At 37.8% G+C, this 17,119-nt stretch overlaps 1 protein-coding gene across 2 annotated transcripts in view; it reads left to right on the top strand.

Annotated features, from left to right (window-relative positions):
- The window catches only part of PECR (peroxisomal trans-2-enoyl-CoA reductase), a 24,617-nt gene extending 8,462 nt beyond the window's left edge, over positions 1-16,155 (top strand). For both annotated transcript variants that reach the window (XM_013960669.2, XM_067299237.1), the window contains exons 2-8: positions 1,767-1,900; positions 9,423-9,588; positions 10,222-10,303; positions 12,545-12,641; positions 14,949-15,059; positions 15,653-15,764; positions 15,875-16,155. In XM_013960669.2, coding sequence (XP_013816123.1) covers positions 1,767-1,900; positions 9,423-9,588; positions 10,222-10,303; positions 12,545-12,641; positions 14,949-15,059; positions 15,653-15,764; positions 15,875-15,963 — 791 coding nt within the window. In that variant the 3' untranslated portion in view covers positions 15,964-16,155. The remainder of the gene's footprint in view (positions 1-1,766; positions 1,901-9,422; positions 9,589-10,221; positions 10,304-12,544; positions 12,642-14,948; positions 15,060-15,652; positions 15,765-15,874) is intronic.
- The last annotated feature ends 964 nt before the right edge of the window (positions 16,156-17,119 follow it).

Here is a 17,119-nt window from a genome sequence, read left to right on the forward strand (position 1 = left end):
TCGTTTCCGTATATACCTTGCACTTCAGGCTGCACCTCTTTAGAGGAGGTCTGGTTGCAACACCTTTAGGAGCAGCCCCAGCTAATGCCAGTTGTGGTGAAAATTGTTCACTTTGCCAGCCAGTCCCTCCTTTGTGAGAAAAATAGGGACTTCATTAATGTAGCATCAGTTTGTACAGTAGGTACCAAGCCTGCCTCAGTGGGCTAGAATCTCCCACCTCCCAAATTAGTTTATTTAGTGAAAGTACAGTCTTTTACTGGCCTTATTCTGTATCAGTGTGTGTACTAATAGGCACTTAACCTGATGAATATTACTATGCTACTGTGAATTAGTATTTCCTGTTAATCAGTGATTGTGTGTGCTGTTGTATGAACTGTACTCCAGGTTAGTCAGGCTGTTGTGTAAGTGACTGGAATTCTTAACTTAAAAAGTCAAGAGACCTGAACTAACGTCTGTACATGTGCTATTTTAGAATGGTCACTGACTGAAGATGAAGCACCCATTCCTAGGGATATGTAGCTGCAGTATTTCCTTCTGGAAGAAATTTAGCTCCTCTTTGTAGTTTTATGTAGAGTTCCACAAGACAGCCTGAGCCAAATGAACAGCTTGCCACTGCTCCTTACTCCCAGTAGTTATCTGGAGTTGGTTCTGGTGTTTGTTTGATCACATGGGAGGCCAAATTACACACAGTAAAATAGTAATGGAAAAAAACACCTGGCAAAAAGTTAACTTTTTTTTTTTTTTGGCTGGTCTAGTGTGTTGAATTGGTTTATGTTTAAGCTGATGAGCATCGAGCTGGTATGAGCATGGAATAGCTTATGCTGGGATGCTAAGATTATGGAAGGAGGAAGGGGAAGCATGATCTCCCTCCCCAGCTAGGCAGTGGCAAGCTATTAATTTGCGCATCCATAATTTGAAATGGCATGCCTACTGGCTTTGTACGGGGAATTAATTTGCTGTGGTGTGTTTTAGTCTATGAAGAAGTAATTGTTGAAGACTTAAAGCTATCCTGAGTCCTCTGGTAACAGAAGAAGGTAGTCAGGTTCTAGTGTGAATGCTTGCCGTTGATTTTGTGCCTGCATCGTCATTCTCTGTAGAATGCCTCCAAATACTGACAGAAGCAGAAGGCTTGAGCTCCTGTTTAGTTTTTTTCCTCTCTTTTCCGAGCTAGGACTCTGAAGCATGTGGAGGTGCCATGGGGAAGTATCTGTTCCTGCTGTCTGTATTTTGCAGATATACGAGTTCATCTCCTAAGACTATCATCCTGTCCTGCAGATTGTGTAGGGTTACAGAGGAGAGCATTACATTTTGCTCACCACTAGTCAAAATTACAGCCTGAGTTACAGTAAGCTTTTTTTTGTGGTTTGAGGAGCAAGTGTTTTTTGTAATCAAGACCTGATGAAACATCTTTAAATCATATAATTATTAATTGAGGCAGCCTTGGGCAGAGGCAGCAAAAACAGTGTCTGAAAGCTACTTTGCTGACTCTGCAACTCACAGGCTATCTTCCCTTCTGCAGGAAGGAGAAAGAACCTTGTGGACATTTTTTCAATTGCTCTTCTCCTGGCACAGAGGGATCTTGTTGCTAAGAAGCTTCTGACATAAGTAATTTCTCTCTCTTGCAAGCACTTCATCACTGTATCTTCTAGGCAGTGACTAATAAACACACATCCTACAAGATATCTCTATGATGTTATTAAAAACCTAGTGTAACTGTAATTTTGAATATCCATTAGCTAAGGGATTTTTCATTTTTGTTTCAACAGGTTGCAGTGTTATTATTGCCTCTCGTAAATTTGACCGATTAAAAGCCACAGCAGAAGAACTGAATAATAAATTTTCTTCCATGAGTCCTGCCAAAGTGACTCCTATACAGTGCAACATCCGCAAAGAAGAGGAGGTAAACACAAGTGATCTCGTTCTGGGGCTTAACATGTCAGAAGTGTATAGTGTATACAGATTCTCAGATCTCCAGAGGTCTGGCCTTCTCAGGAGTGTCTTAGATCAGGAGACAGGTGCAGCGGAGCACTTCTAAATGGATCTAGGTAAGGTTAAGGTATACTTTCAAGGGGAAAACCATTTGTTAGCTAGCTAAGCAAGAAAGTATTTATCATTGGAATAGGTATGGGTGGTCATAAAGTATTAACAGAAATTACTAGGAGAAGTAGTACTTACTGGTATGTTCTAGGGCTGAGTCTGAGCCCTATGTATGGTTCCATGTTACATTTCTTGGCTGTAATGAGGGGGTGGTAGCTTGTGCTGATGGAGACCTCCAGAACTACTTTCTTCAAACAGGAAATCATAGCATGGGATCTCACCATTGTGACTTGACACATTTTAAGTTACTTATTGACATGTATCCTGCATTGTCAATTTTGTTTGTATTAAAGAAAAAAAATAGAGATTTTTTTTTAGCTGTGTTTTAACTGTTGCTTACAACTTGAGGTGTGCAAGACTTGCTCTCAGTCCTTAGTAAGAACTCCGCCTTACTGAGAGAGGTCTCCACCTGAGCTGAGACTTCTTTTCCTTCCTTAAATTACAAGTACTTGATCCACATTCTTCAGAAGTGTACATTCATCCTCCTGTTTTTTAACTGTTTAATTAAACAGTTAAAAAAAAATGCAGTGTCAGGTTGGACCTTTAACTTACTCAAGACTGCCAGAAAACATTCAATTGTTCATTGATTGCTACCTTTTTCTTAACCTTTCAAAGACTATTAAAATCTAGCAAAACTTAAAGGAACATTAGTGACCTTCAGGAGCTATGTGAATTCAAATCCTATTTTAATTTACTACCATAAAGCAAATAAAATTCTTCCCTCGTAGAACAGCTCATGCCGTAACATATTTATAATGATATCCTTAGACTTTCTCTCCTGAAAGAGATGAACCCTGGGGCTGTGCAGTATGTCACTTCGCCTACCAGTGAATTTTAGGATTGTATTTACTAGCATCAGCAGTGCAATATAATAGATTATGACAGATGTCAGAGGGCAACTTAAGTGATTAAAGATACATGAAAGAAAAAGGAAAAGAAATGGAAGAGGCTTAAGCCTTCTTTCATGCCAGTGTTCTTGCACAGAGTACTCTGGCATGCTTAATAACCTTCTGTAGGTGAATCATATTTTTGCATTCATCTGAAAATGAGTTAGTGGGAACTGCAATGTTCTATGACATGGTAGAGGGCTTGGATGGCAAAATGAGGTAGTCTCCACCAAACTATCATTCCTTCTTTGCCATCTGTTTATTTAAAGTCTCTTAAGTACAGATTTGGCAAAACAGCTTTAGCCTTTGAAAACTTCTAAGCTTTTTTTTGAAAGTGAAATTATAGGGTTGTGTAAAGTGTTCAAGCATTATTCTATTTTACAGGTAGCCATACTGATACTCAGAGAAACTAGGTGTCTCTCCTATTATTCCATTATTCCATAAGAACGTAAGTGTACCCACAAAACAAATGTTGTCTATTCCAGATGCCCATCTCCAAGAGCAGATATCATTATTGGGTAGACACAACCTGTGATCTTTGTTCTTTAACTCTTTTTTTTCCTGACTTCATCCTTGTCTGTTTGTTCTTTAATACTGAGGTTTTTGAAGATTGCTAAATTCTGGCCACTTGATACTTGCTTTCTAAAATTACTATATGACCAGAAATATGTGGATCTCATTTTCAGCTTTTAAATTTGTAGTGAAGGTAATACTTCCTAATGCTTAGGTGCTCAGTGTTTGGAAATTGAAGCTAAATAAATTAATAGTTGGTAACCTTCACTGCTAAAAACTGTCAGAACTTAGAACTGAGGAGTGCGGTCGATTTTCCACAACCCAGTGCTCACTACTGCTTATTTATAATATTTGCTGAGAGGAGTAATGGGAAGTACTTGTTTCTAATTTGTCCCTGTCTTGCAGGGACTAGAGGAAAAGTAACTTTGAGCTTTTACTTCTATTCAAAGATCATGGGTGCATCCACTTTCAAAACCTATTCCATTCTTAACCTAAAATTTAGTGGCCAAGATTTGGAGTCTTAGGAACAGAGATCAGTAGAAGATGTAGTTAACAGATTTTTTTAGCCTTGGGAATACATCTTGAGTAGAGGCAAGACAGCAACATAACTCTCTTGATCATTTTTGCAAATATACGAATAGCTTCCTATTACAGTTAAAGATGGGAGGAAGGCCCATATAAACCCTGTAGAACTTTTAGCCTTTTTATTTTATTTTTTTCCGGAAGGAAACAACTTGTACAACTGCATTGGCTCTGTATGCTTCTCATTAATGACTTTTAAACTCATTGGCTGGTTTCAATTCAGTATGACTGAGGAGTAGTTACCTCAGAAGTTCATGAAAGTACATTGTTGGATAGAGAGAACATACCCTACAAGTGCTCCCTGGTAGTTTTCATTACATCCTCTTTTTCAGCTCTTATACCGGGTACCAAAGAACGTGTGAGGGTGGAAGAGACTTTATAAATGTCAACAGTGGAAAACACTCTGGAGTTTAAGCCTCCTTAGATGTCCGAACTGATTGATCACAAGATAACAAAGTCCAGGAAGATGCTTGAAGATTTATTTAGTGTATCCTCTTTGACATCTCATTTAAACCTTTGGAAGAGTAAATCTTCCTATTAAATAAAGCCAGCCTAATCACCTGTAGGAACAAACCACCTGTTCTCACTGTGCCATGCCTTTTTTTCTCTTCCCTCCATCTCCATCACCTGTTCTTCATTTCTCTAAAGGCTCTTAAGAATGTCATCCTGGTTTTAATTTTATAATCGGACAAACTGGAGAGAGGAACTTTGAATAGAGAGGATCTAAGAAAGATGAAGGTGCTTTCAGAATTGTCAGAAGACTTTTTTGCATCCTATTCCAAATCTTAAAGTAACTCACCTGCTTTGAAGATGACACTGCTCTTTCCTCTTGTATGCACTAGTTGGATCTGTGAAACTGAGGCATTAAAAGATACATCTCCCTTCATATAGTGCATATGTGGCTGTTAGAGTTCTTTCTGGCCTACGAAGAGCCAAAAAAGGTGTACTGAATAAATTGCTGCAGAAGCTTCCTGGTAGGTATCATGGGAATAGCTTAATGAATTCACATTTTAAAGTCTCTTAATCTTTATCCTCAGAGGCTTTCTTGCTTTCTAGTAAAGCTTTCTTTTCATTTAATGTGCAAGAAATAATCCCGCTTGCTTGATGGAGGATTTTCAACCACTGCATAACCTGTCAGGCTTATTTCTGTCAAAACAGTCTGCTGCTTTTTGTTTTGGCTAGTTTTCCAGTGAGTGTTTTGTAAAGGATAGCAAGCCTGTTTCATTTTTAAAGATAGAAGAATAGAGTTCTGGAGTGCTGATCTGCAAAGAGCACCTGAGATTGTTGTATTTTGACTTCATGGGGCCTCCTCTGAAGCAGTGGTTGTGCACCTCTCCCTTATCCTGTGTTCTGGAGTGAATGCAGTGATCCGTATGCTTCTGAGTGATTATGAAGCTGTAGAGGTTTTAATTATTTGAATATTTTCCAGCACTATCACACATAACGTGTTGGATACAAGAAGAGCAGGTCAGATTGTTTCTGCTGAGATGCAGGCGTAATGACTGTCTGTGTATGTATGCAGCTCTTGTCAAATCAAGCTTTCTCCCAAAATCCAAAAATCTAATAAGTTAATTCTGGTACATCAATGTAAAGACTGTCAGAGCAGAGGAGAGAAACCACATCCTTTTTACATTATGGAAAGAGTTTTTTCTTTATCTGTTTGGATGTTGGGAAGGGGGAGCATGTATGTGTGTCTTAAATGTTGAGCTACAGAAACTGTCCAGTGGGGAAAAGAAAGGTACAAGGAACTTCTTGCCTTCATGTAGCCTTTGTGCTATATGCCCTGGAGACACATTTCTTTAACTCACATCTAGATGAGTGAAATATAAAGCCTTGTACTTTTAGTAGGCTACTGCTCTTCTTGAAATCAAACAAGTAAATCAGAATTTTCTGCACAGTGTCCCTTTTCCGTACCTCAGCTCCATTAACAACTGCTGCTGAAGGAGACCCTGAGGCTAAAACCTACCATTTGGACATCTGGCAAACAAGATTCCTTGAGAAGTACTCAACACAGTGATATTTAGCACTGTAACTTGTCTCTGAGTTCACTAGTGGCTTTTCTTTTCCAGTAAGCTTTATAGCTTAACATAGTCTCTGTTGGTATATAAATACTTAATGCCTATCTGTGTGAAACCTGTAGTGGAAGAGAATGGCTTGATGGAGCACTGTGGATAAGAGATTCCTGTTGTCTTATTTTAAAATAATACAGCAATAGCACAAAGTAAAAATACGTGGTATCACTGTGCAGGAATGGTCTCCAAATAGCAAACCTCCTAACACTCTGTACTGAGTAGCTTGCCTATTGAGTTTTACAAGCATTCATAGGTCACCTTGAACTTATCTGGACATTTGCCCCTTTTCTCTTGGTATGAATACTGTCACCTCAGTTTCTTAACATTATCTGCAGAAGTGTGCTATTGCACAGTATTTTTGAATTGCAGTCACACAGAAAAGGTCCATATTGAAGAGTTCCAGTCTTCTGGTTATGTGTCTGAACTGCTTGACTTTGTTTTTTTCAATCTTTGTCAGAATTGTGTCCTAAACTGTTAGCTAAACCTTTTACAGTTTGCTTTACTCCCAGGGACACCCTTCAGTAGCTGGGATCTTTTGAAATTCTTTCTGTGTGGATTTTGAATCTTTAGGAACTGTAAGAAACCTTCTTTAGTTCTTCACTGTGATTTAAATGTGTTCTACCAGTCTCTTATTCTCACTGTGCTGGTGGCTGCTGTCACCACGTTTACTTTAATCAGGAAAAGCACTGCGATGATGCTTTCTCTACAACAGAGAGGACATTTTGAAGATTGCTGCAGTTGGACCTATCTGAGCTAGATGTGTAGATTTCTACAGTTTGTCTATCAGGCTATAGAGCCTGCCAACCTTTGCTGTCTTTCAGAAAACAGAACTGATAGGTGTATTTTTTTATTGCTCTGACAATATGGCAAGGCAAGTAGGAAGAACAGCAGAGGTTCATACAACTTGAGAACCGTTTTGAAATGATAAGTTATAGCAGGTTCTGTGCACTTGATGAAAACTTGCTTGTAATGTCTCTTCTGAGTGGATTTTTTTTCTGTTAATTTGTCCCCCCCCTTTTTTTTTTCCGCTCAGGTAAGCTTCTAGCATTTGCGTTGTCCTGTGGCAAGAGGTTGCATAGATTATTGTGTGTGTATGTGAAGGGAAGTCTCCTCTTTTTTGTGAATCTACTGCCTTGTCATTTCACCTGATGGCCCCAAACTCTTCTAATGGAAGAGAGTGCATGATTTTTTCATTTGCTTTCTCCTCTCTTTTTTTTTGTTTTAATAGATTCTTAACGTTTCCCCTTGTCTCTTTTTTTCCAGTCTGAAGAGTCCTAGTCAGTTCAATCATTCCTCGTACAGAAGCTATTTTTCTTCTGTAAATGAGTCCATACTTCACTGACTTATGGACAATACTCAAAGCAAGACTGGCAGGCTGACAACGAGAAAAAAGTTTGATACTACCAAGCAAAGTATAATTTTTTGCTGCTTAACATGAGATCAGCTTACCTTTGCCTGGTTGTGAGCAAAGCTGGAAGTCTTGTGGCAAGGGTGTGGGACTGCTGCCACAGATGCTTTTTTCTCAGATCCTACAGCCTTCAGTGACTGCTGCAAGGAGTGAGATGCCAGTCAGAACTTAAAGATGGTGCTATAGATATTAAAATTATTTTATAGTGCATTTTTTTTAGTCTTTCAATCAGACTTCTGTCACTATACTAGTTTGTTTAAATTCTCTTCTCCAGAGAGGTGCATCCTTATAGGATTCACACCATCCCTTTAAAATATTCTGACCTGTTCGTTAGCAATAAAAGCTGGAGGACTGCTATTTATAAGACTGAGTCAGTGACACTCTTGGCAAAATACAGATCATTCATTGCTTATTCTTTTATTTCTGGTGTTTTATATTACTAACTCAGTACAGAGGAAGACTAAGTGGTGTTCTTCCACCAGTCAAATCCATTTCATCAGCAGTATTGCCCCAACTGACTTTTTTTGTCTGTGTTTTGTTTAACTGCAGGTGCTAGATTAATTCTTAACATCTGCTTGGCTAGGAATAACTGATCCGTGGTGTCCAGTTATGATAGCTAATGCAGATGCAGGAAACAGTTTGGGGGTCCCACTTCCCCTGTTTCTTGAGATAAAGGTTAAATTATTAAGTGATTGCTCTAAAGGTCTCTCATTATTATCTTTTAGTAGGGAAAAATACGTCAGCTTCAGTATCTGTAAAATCCTTGAATGCTTTGGAACACATTCCCCTTCAGAAGCTCCCTCATGTGCTTCGTGTAAATGTGTGGAGAAACTGTTGTTCTTCCAAAACACAAGACAGTGCAAAAGGTGTAGCTGACAACCTGTAGCTCAGATTAGGTCAGTGTTAGTGCTAGGTTTAGATTCTCAAATACCTGTTCTCCCAAGTGAACTTAAGCCACCCTTTTCTGTGCTGCAGATCTTTAAGTGAGTGAACAAAATGTCTTGCTATTTGCTCTTAATACCTTCTCAGAGTACCCAAAGGTAAACAGTGCCAGACAGTGCTCTTAATCATCAGTGTTCCTCCTGCTAACAGACAGAAGATTTCTGTTTAGTCAGTCACCTTTCTTTTTGCTAAAGAAGACTACTTGATAGCCTTGCTAGCACTTTATTTGGAGTTTCTGTTCTGTCAGATTATAATCTTTCTTGCTCTGCATCAGAAGATTGGCTGTTGCTAACTCATATGTCAGACCTTCAATGAATGCACAGAGCTTCTAGATAAGAAAGTTAAAATTTTACAAGATTACTTTCCTTTCTCCTGACATACAGCAGCCATTTTTAACAGTGCTATCACACTTTATGCTTTTTGAAAATAAGGAGGAAATTAAAATATTCTCTGTTCAAAACCCTCAGGAGTATGGGTTGGATGAAAAAAAACAGTAGTTACCTAACATGGAACTTTTCTAGCATCTGATGTGAACACCTCTGTTCTTGTGGAAAATACCAGGAGATTTTTAGTTGGTCTTAAACAGGATCCTTCCCCCTCCACCACCCCAGCTTCAAAAGCATAGATCTCCCTCTTATTTCAGTGCTGATGTTTTGTGTAGCACCTGCATTATATCAGGAAGATTTATCAAGTAAACATGGACTCAGCCCAATCCTTCGTGGTTGATTAAACCTGTCATACTGAGCTTCCAGCCAAGGAGACTGCTGACCAGCCTCTCTGAAGACTGGTATTTCCTCTTTATGTGTGAAAAGGATTTGAATGAGAAAACTTCATCTGAGAATGAAATTGGGTACATAACTTATTCAGCATACCACACTTAAAAAAAAAAAAATATATATATATATATATATATAATTTTAGGTAGAAGCTTTGGTGAAGTCTACACTGAATCTGCATGGGAAGATCGACTTCCTGGTGAACAACGGAGGGGGCCAGTTCATGAGTCTTACTGAAGCCATCCGTGCAAAAGGCTGGAACGCTGTGATAGACACTAATCTGACAGGAACCTTCTATTGCTGCAAAGCAGGTGAGGAATAAACATTATGCAGGGTTTTTTTATATTTCTTGTCTTCCTCCACCTTCTTTTTTCACATTCTTATCTGAGAATAGATACTTGTTTTCATGAATCTCATCCTAAGCTATACATTAAACTGTGCATTTTATTTGTTAATATACACAAACACATGTACCCATATGTACACATTCAGTGAAGGAATGACTTTCTGGTTAAGGCCAGGTTTGGGGAGTCAGTTGGTTTGGAGGTTGACTTAAAGGATGATAGGAAACTTCTCTGTCTTGTATTCCCTGTGTGTAACACAGGAGAAGACCTTTACATCAAGGATGTAGAGTTAAATTTGTTTGATATGTGATTCTCAGATAGCATTAGGAAAATGGAAATGAAAGCAGCTTACATGGAAGGCGCAAGACCTTGATTTCTGTCAAAGTCTTTTTTACAAACACTGAGCCTTACCTGGACTGCACCTGCTTTCTCACCAGTCCAGTGGTGAGGCTGTGGTACAAAGAGCAGATTGTTTGTCCAAATCTGCACAGGCAACTTGTAGCACAATTGGAATTAGACTCCAAATTTGGCTTCCAGTTGGCAATTTCATTCGTATGTATTTCTTCTAGTATTTATAGGTTATCTTCCTCCTTCATACAGTGTACAATGCCTGGATGCAGGAACATGGAGGAGTCATTGTCAACATTACTGCTGCCGTGAGAAATGGGTTTCCTGGAATGTCGTAATATTCTTTTTACATTTTCCTATATTTTTCCCCTAAAGTTCTAATTGCTCCTAAATACTTCATTTTCTTCTAGAAAGCTGTGCATTGGGCAACAGCAGAGTATAGAAATATAGTAGGTATGTTAAGAGAGCAATAGTATCACTTGGCTCTCTGTGTGGGGATCTCTTACTGATTCAATGGAGACTGCAAGAGTAAATTAAATCTCTGGTTTCTGCCAGCTAGTTTGTAAGAAGCTATGAAGCAAGACTTTTGCAGTGAAGCTTTCACTGGAAATAAGATGTGAGTGGGAACTATGTGCATTCAAGTGTAACTTTTGCCTGTTTTCTCTCCAAATCTCTGGAGGGTTTGCAGGAACTTGGCACCTGTTACTCTGCTCTTCTACTGTCAATTTTCAGGTCTTGCTGGTGTGTAATGAGTTAGGGGACTTGGATTGGGTGTAGGAGGAACATTTCTAACATGCTCTTGGGTTGCGGCTTTGCCCTTCACTTCACATAATGCCTGCCTGTTTGATTTTGCTTTCTACCCTCACTTTGTGGCTACCTTTTCTAGCTGCAGAGAATCTTTTTTTCTGTGATGCAGAGAATCAGTTCTATTTGTTCTGCCTCTTTCTTGACTGGGAGAAAGCTCCAGGGTACAAACATATTGCCATGTGTTTGCAGTTCTTTTTTTCCCTGGCAAAGATGATCAAGGCTTTCTGCATGCCAATGCAGCATCCTCTCCATATCTATACACTTACTGTATTTGTTCAGATGTCTTCACCCTCAAAAAGGAGGTGATCAGGAGTCTTTTGGTTGAAGTTTTCTGCCAAAAAGTGTCAATGTGTTAAATAACGTTCAGAAAATGGTTTGTTTCAGTTATTTTCTTTGCATGAGGAAACTCAGAAGTTGTCAAAATGCTGCATTTTGACAGCTTCCTAACTGAAAAATTCTGAGTTTTTCTTGGAAACTTTTTTTTTACTTTTTACTTTCTTCAACAGAAATTAAAAGTTCAAAAATTAATTTTGAACAAATGTTGTCTTATCTCTCTTTTTCCTAATTTGGGTTGAAAATTTTCAAAATCTCAAATTTTTAAGAAACAACAGCATATTTTCTCACTAGCTTGTTCTTGGCAGTGCAAAATAAATTTGGAGATCCACAGGGTGGTGCTGAAGCTACGGTTGTTTTAGTTTCACTGCTCTAGGTAAATCTAGTTGAACTGTCACTGTGAATAGGTTGATACATCGAGAAATAAAGAGCCTAATTCTGAAAAAGAATGGAAATAAGTTTTCCCAAATAACTGTTTTATGCTTTTGTGGATGGGTAGACAAAACTACTTTCAGATTGAATTCCTGTTGAAATGACGCTTGTTTCAGAAGTGTAGTATAGAGTAGTGTAGTATCCTTTTACACTGTTCATGCCAAAAATCGCCTCCTACAGTCTTTCATAAGATAATTGTTAAATAACAATTTTCAGCCTAAAACTACTCAAGTTTCTTTGCTCATGTTGTGTCAGGGGGTCATTAATTTCTGTCCTAAACATATGAATAAGTCAGGTTTTATCCAATTTTTCTTATTCCTCAATCGAAAAAGCTCTTCTTTCCTGGTACATTATCATCATGTTTGAGAACTTATTGCATCTCCTCTAAGTCTGTTTTGCTAGACTAAAGAAGCTAAACTTAGTCTTCTCTCAGTCCCACTGTCTGCTATTCATCTTTGCAGTAATTTTGTCTGCATTTGTTCAAGCATGTATTCATTCATACAGGTTTCCTGTAGCAGCAAGGTGTATGAGATCAGTATGCCTGTGTTCCTGTTTCCCTATCTGTAGTGATTTTTGAACATTGGCTGATTTTAAACACATTTGTCAGAAGAGCTTAACTATCCTTCAGACTATTGACCTTACAAGGTTTGCCTTACCAGTGCAGCCTATCTTTTATAGTTTCACACACCTGCAAGTTTATCTCCAGTTGTTTTTCATTCTGTTAGCCTGCTTCTGCAGTAAAACATAGCAGGCCTTGTCACCACCAAGTATGCTGGGGAAGAGACGATAGGTATTTGCAGAAATGACGGAAAATCTTAGCATAATTCAGCTAAACTGTGAAGCTGTGGTCAAGCTTGCGAACTAGAAAACCCCTCTGCATCTCTGATGGTTAGTCTAGCAATAGAGCACTACTCTGATTAGCTTAGTGAGACTGCAGTAGAATGGAGATTGGGCAGTATTATCTGAGGGAACAGATGCTTCTTTTGCTTTATTTTCTTAATAGGCATACAGGAGCTGCAAGAGCTGCAGTGAATAACCTCACGAAGACTTTAGCTTTAGAATGGGCCCACAGTGGAGTAAGAATCAACAGTGTTGCTCCTGTAAGTAATGGCAAATGACAGAATAACTTCAGACATCATACCTGCTCATGGTTAAAACGTTCAGACCAAAAGGCATTTAAAAATCTAGAGTCTGTGGTTTGTGGGTTTTGCTTTTTTAATTCCCTCATCTACATCCTTCAGGTCCTTTGAGAATGTTCTGTACTGTTTGGACGACAAGCGAGGAATGTAGGATAAAGTCACTTCTGCTTTCTGTTTTGACTTGGCATTCTGCCTTTTCTAGCTTAACCAAAGGACATCTCGGAGGAGTGACCTGTTTTACAAGAGCATGACATAAAATTACACGATTCTTTGTTTCAGTAATGATTATTTCTGAGTTTACAAAACTTTCTCTATATGACGATCAGGTATCCTGGCAGTTTCCAACTGTGTTCACAGTTACTCTGAAAATCTCTGAATGTGTCACATAACGTCTTTTACCTTCGTTTTCTGCATGTCAAGTTAGGTTAGTTATAGACATAAAAGGAATGTGTTTGGAGTGGACCCTCTTTCAAAGAGATTAGTTGTAAAAATGTGCGTTCTGCTTTTTGTTATCAAGTATATGTAGACAGGAAATGACTATACAGGTAGCTAAAATATGCTTGCCACATTTCTGAGAAAGTAGATAGCATGTAGCAATTGTCTTAAATAATCTTGTGGACAGACCAGCTCTATTTTCATAAGCACATGATGCTGCAGATACAGAGGTTTTAGTCCTAGCTTTGAAGTTTGAGATTCCATCTGTTGTGATTTGTGTAATCTTCACTCTTAACCACAACTTATTTTGCACATTTACTTCTGTTGACAAAAAAACGGGAAAGGAAAGCTGTCCAGTTATTTCTACATTCAGAATTTATCTTATCTTATAGTGTGGTGTCAGATTTGATTAACTGGTCCCTATGATGATCTTTCTGCTGTCTGTATAGAATGGCATATCCTGTTTTGTATTCCGTCCTAAAACAACTGCTTTGCTTTAATTGGAAACATACGATGATCATTCAGGTAATGGCTCTGTGTAGGCTCTCTAAGGCCCAGCTCATCTTGAGACCTGTTAAATATTAAGATCTATTGACTTGTTTTTCTGTTTGTTCATTTTTCCAATTTATCAAGTCTTGGGGAAATAAGTAATTAGGAGAGCACATTATGTGTGTGTATTTTTTAAGGCATACTAACTACCTAATGAATCATACTAATTATGTTTTATAGTATGTGTCAAATGAAATTTCTGACAAGCAAACAGTTCAGTGGTTTGGCTCTTTCAGCACTTGTACAGTAGCTAGTAAGTGTCATCTTGCCAGTACTTGTGTGACTCTCATTGGTGCACGATTCATAAATTCATATGTTCTGTAAGAAATATTTGATAGCTTTGTTATCATGCTGGTGACAAAACATTCATATTCTAGCTAAGGTGATACTATATATCTTTGTTTCACCTTTGTAGCCGCATCAGGGTGGCAGTAACTATACAAAAAACATACTGCCAAATATGCACGGAGTAACATGTAGGGAACATGTATGTAGAGAAGGAAACATACATTCTAAGAAAACAGCGTTTAAAAAATGAGTTACTTCCCTGGCTCTCGAAATACATTTGCTCACGCTTCACAGATATCTTAGAAGAAAAATCTTAATGTGAACTCCATGGATGAAGTAAAATTTTCTTACGTGTTTAAAGGGACTGACCACCTCAAGTCCTACAGGTTATGATGTAGCTAATCTATGTAACTCTATCTTCCTATTGCTGTAGCCTTCATTGTCCCTCTTGAATCTAAGTTGGACTGTATAATCATCAGGGCAAGGACAGTCTCCTTTCTCTATTTCTGTAGCAGCTAAGTAGGGAGAATCTGAAATCCAGCTGCATAGTCTGGCTGCTGCCATAAGTCACAGTAAAACTGATCTGGTGTTCTTACCGATTACAAGAAACTAATGAGAACTTTGTCCTTGGTTTTGTAGTTTTCTGCTGTAAACTAATTTGAAATGCTTGTAATTCTAGAATAGTCTCTGACTTTGTTCTCTGTAGTCTCTGCTTCATAGTTGTTGAAGTGACAGTGGAGAATTGGAATAATGAAAGCAAATCAGGACTTTGAATAATCTGGATAACTTCTTGAATAGAGATGTGGCTAGCAGTCAAGTTACCTTCTTTTATAAATAGTACTATCTAATCCAATTTAAAAACTTGCATTCAAGTGCTGTTTAGACTGTTTAATCCCACAAAAAATCCCACTAACAATAACTTTACAATTTTACAATGATCAGAATGTGAATGTATGTAAGATAATTTAATTTTCACTGTGTTCTGTTTTAATACAGGGAATAGTATTTTCAGAAACTGCTGTTGCAAACTATGGAGAGCAAGGTACAATAATGTGGTTAAAGAACATCCCAAAGGTTCCTGCCAAGAGGTCAGCAGTTCCTGAGGAGGTAATGTCTTTCAGAACATTTGTAATATTTCTACTTCTATTTCTGTTTCGAAGCTACTTTAGTATATGGAGAACAATAAAGACTTAATTTTGAACTGTGATGGAGTATTAAAAGAAAGCTTGCAGTAATATGTAGTAATGCCAACTGGGAGGCTTAACCAGTAGCTACTGTTAAACTGAAAATTTAATTTAGATACCTCTTACAGCTGTAGTGTTCCATAGTTGACATTAGTTTCTGAAGAGGTTGAGCTATTGCAGGGAGAATTGGAAAGTATTGAAGATCGATGTGAAAAAAGTGTAATTTCAGAGTACTTAGCTCTCTTCTACCAAGAATATGCATCTTTGATAAAATGCTCAACTTGAATATTTGTTTGGTTTTAGGCATCAGATGCTGATCTATAAAAGCTTGCTGTTTTTCAGCTGTTATGTACTTGATGTCTGTGGCTAGAAACTTAGCTTTAAGATTGTTAATTACTTTCATTGCTGAGTAGAAAATGTTGGTTGCTCTTGCCCATATCAGTTCTTACAAGCTATGTCTTGGACACAAATGATTCCAGCAATTTAAGAATGATTAAAATTGTCATTCCCTGTTAGATCTCTCCTGCAGTGTGTTTCCTGCTATCTCCAGCTGCTTCTTACATAACTGGGATAACCATGGTCGTGGATGGTGGCCAAAGTTTATATAGCAGTAACCTAGAAATACCAGGTAAAAATGGACTACAGAATAGTGCCCTTGAAGTGATTAAAGCTGGGCAATGGTAGGACACAAAAAATGTCTGAGATAACTAAGTACGTCGTTTTATTTGTTCTCCTCAGATCACAACAGATGGCCTCCACCACCAGAGGGAAGAAATTCTGAAATGCTTAAAAAGCTTCTTTCTGGCCAGTTCAAGCCAAAGCTGTAACAGAATGAGACTTCATCCTATCCCCAGTTGGATATTTGCTGATTTTCTTACTTTGTGGCTTGTGTTTATAATTCTCAGTAATCTGAATTTTTTGGTCATCTGTAACCACACTGAGTGCCTTGATTTTCATTGATTTATGTGTAAAAAATAAAAGGCTGTACACAATAAATTTTCTTCTCTGAAAACACTCTATCTTGGAAAGAAGGTGTGATAGATTCAACAATTTAACATGCAAAGTCTTGAAGCACAAGCTGTGGTGTAGCATGAATCAAACAGAGCTTCATATTTAAATCCTAGTTTCCCGTTTTGTCATGTTAACCCATAATCATTTTGTATGGAAGTTTAAGGCATGCTAGATAAAGCTGAGTTGCAAGTTTCTTTATGGAAAAAAAAAAAAAAGACAGTAATTCAAGTTCATGGTTGTGTGGTTTATCTTGTAACATTGTACAGCTCAAAAAAATATATATACTGCCTTGTTTTGTGCAGTGTCCTATATTATGGAGAATCCTCAGGATCCTTCATTTGCCAGTTAAAACACTTTCTATCCATACAGTTTTCTATTGAAATATTTTCTTTTGATTTTAACATGCTTTTATCAATGTCCCTAAAAAAGGCATGATCTTTGTGATCAGTGGAGAGCTGCCATTTGAAAATCAGAAATGTTTTAATATATCACTTGAAGATGATGTATTTGCTATATTATTCACTTTAAGGCAAATGTTCCCTGATGTTTGATACTTTTCATCAAAATTTAAAAAATAGGTTATGATTTTTGCTTGCTGTAACAAATGAAATTTGTGGAATCAAGTTGCTCTTATAGAAGCAACCTCATTAATACTTAAATTTGGAATGAATGTAAGAGTCTTTGCCAGCTGTTTGTTCTCTTCAAAGAAGTTCGACTTTTCTTTAGTTCAAATATTAGAGTTTACATAGGTACATGTAGATTGCTTTATGTTATGAAACTTTGAATGCCAGTTTTGTGAGCAAAGGGGAAGAGGGGTTTGAGCATAAAGCTGAAATGCTTTGTATAAGATTTATTCTGTTTCTGATATATCCTCTTTTCTTAGTAATTGGGTGATCATTTATGTGGTTGTGAGGAACTTGTACAGAGATGAAATCAGCTTCTTCAAACCTCTTGCGTGGGTATGTTTGGATT

This window comes from Apteryx mantelli, chromosome 6 (genome assembly GCF_036417845.1).
Source record: "Apteryx mantelli isolate bAptMan1 chromosome 6, bAptMan1.hap1, whole genome shotgun sequence".
In the NCBI taxonomy this organism is placed as follows: Eukaryota; Metazoa; Chordata; class Aves; order Apterygiformes; family Apterygidae; genus Apteryx; species Apteryx mantelli.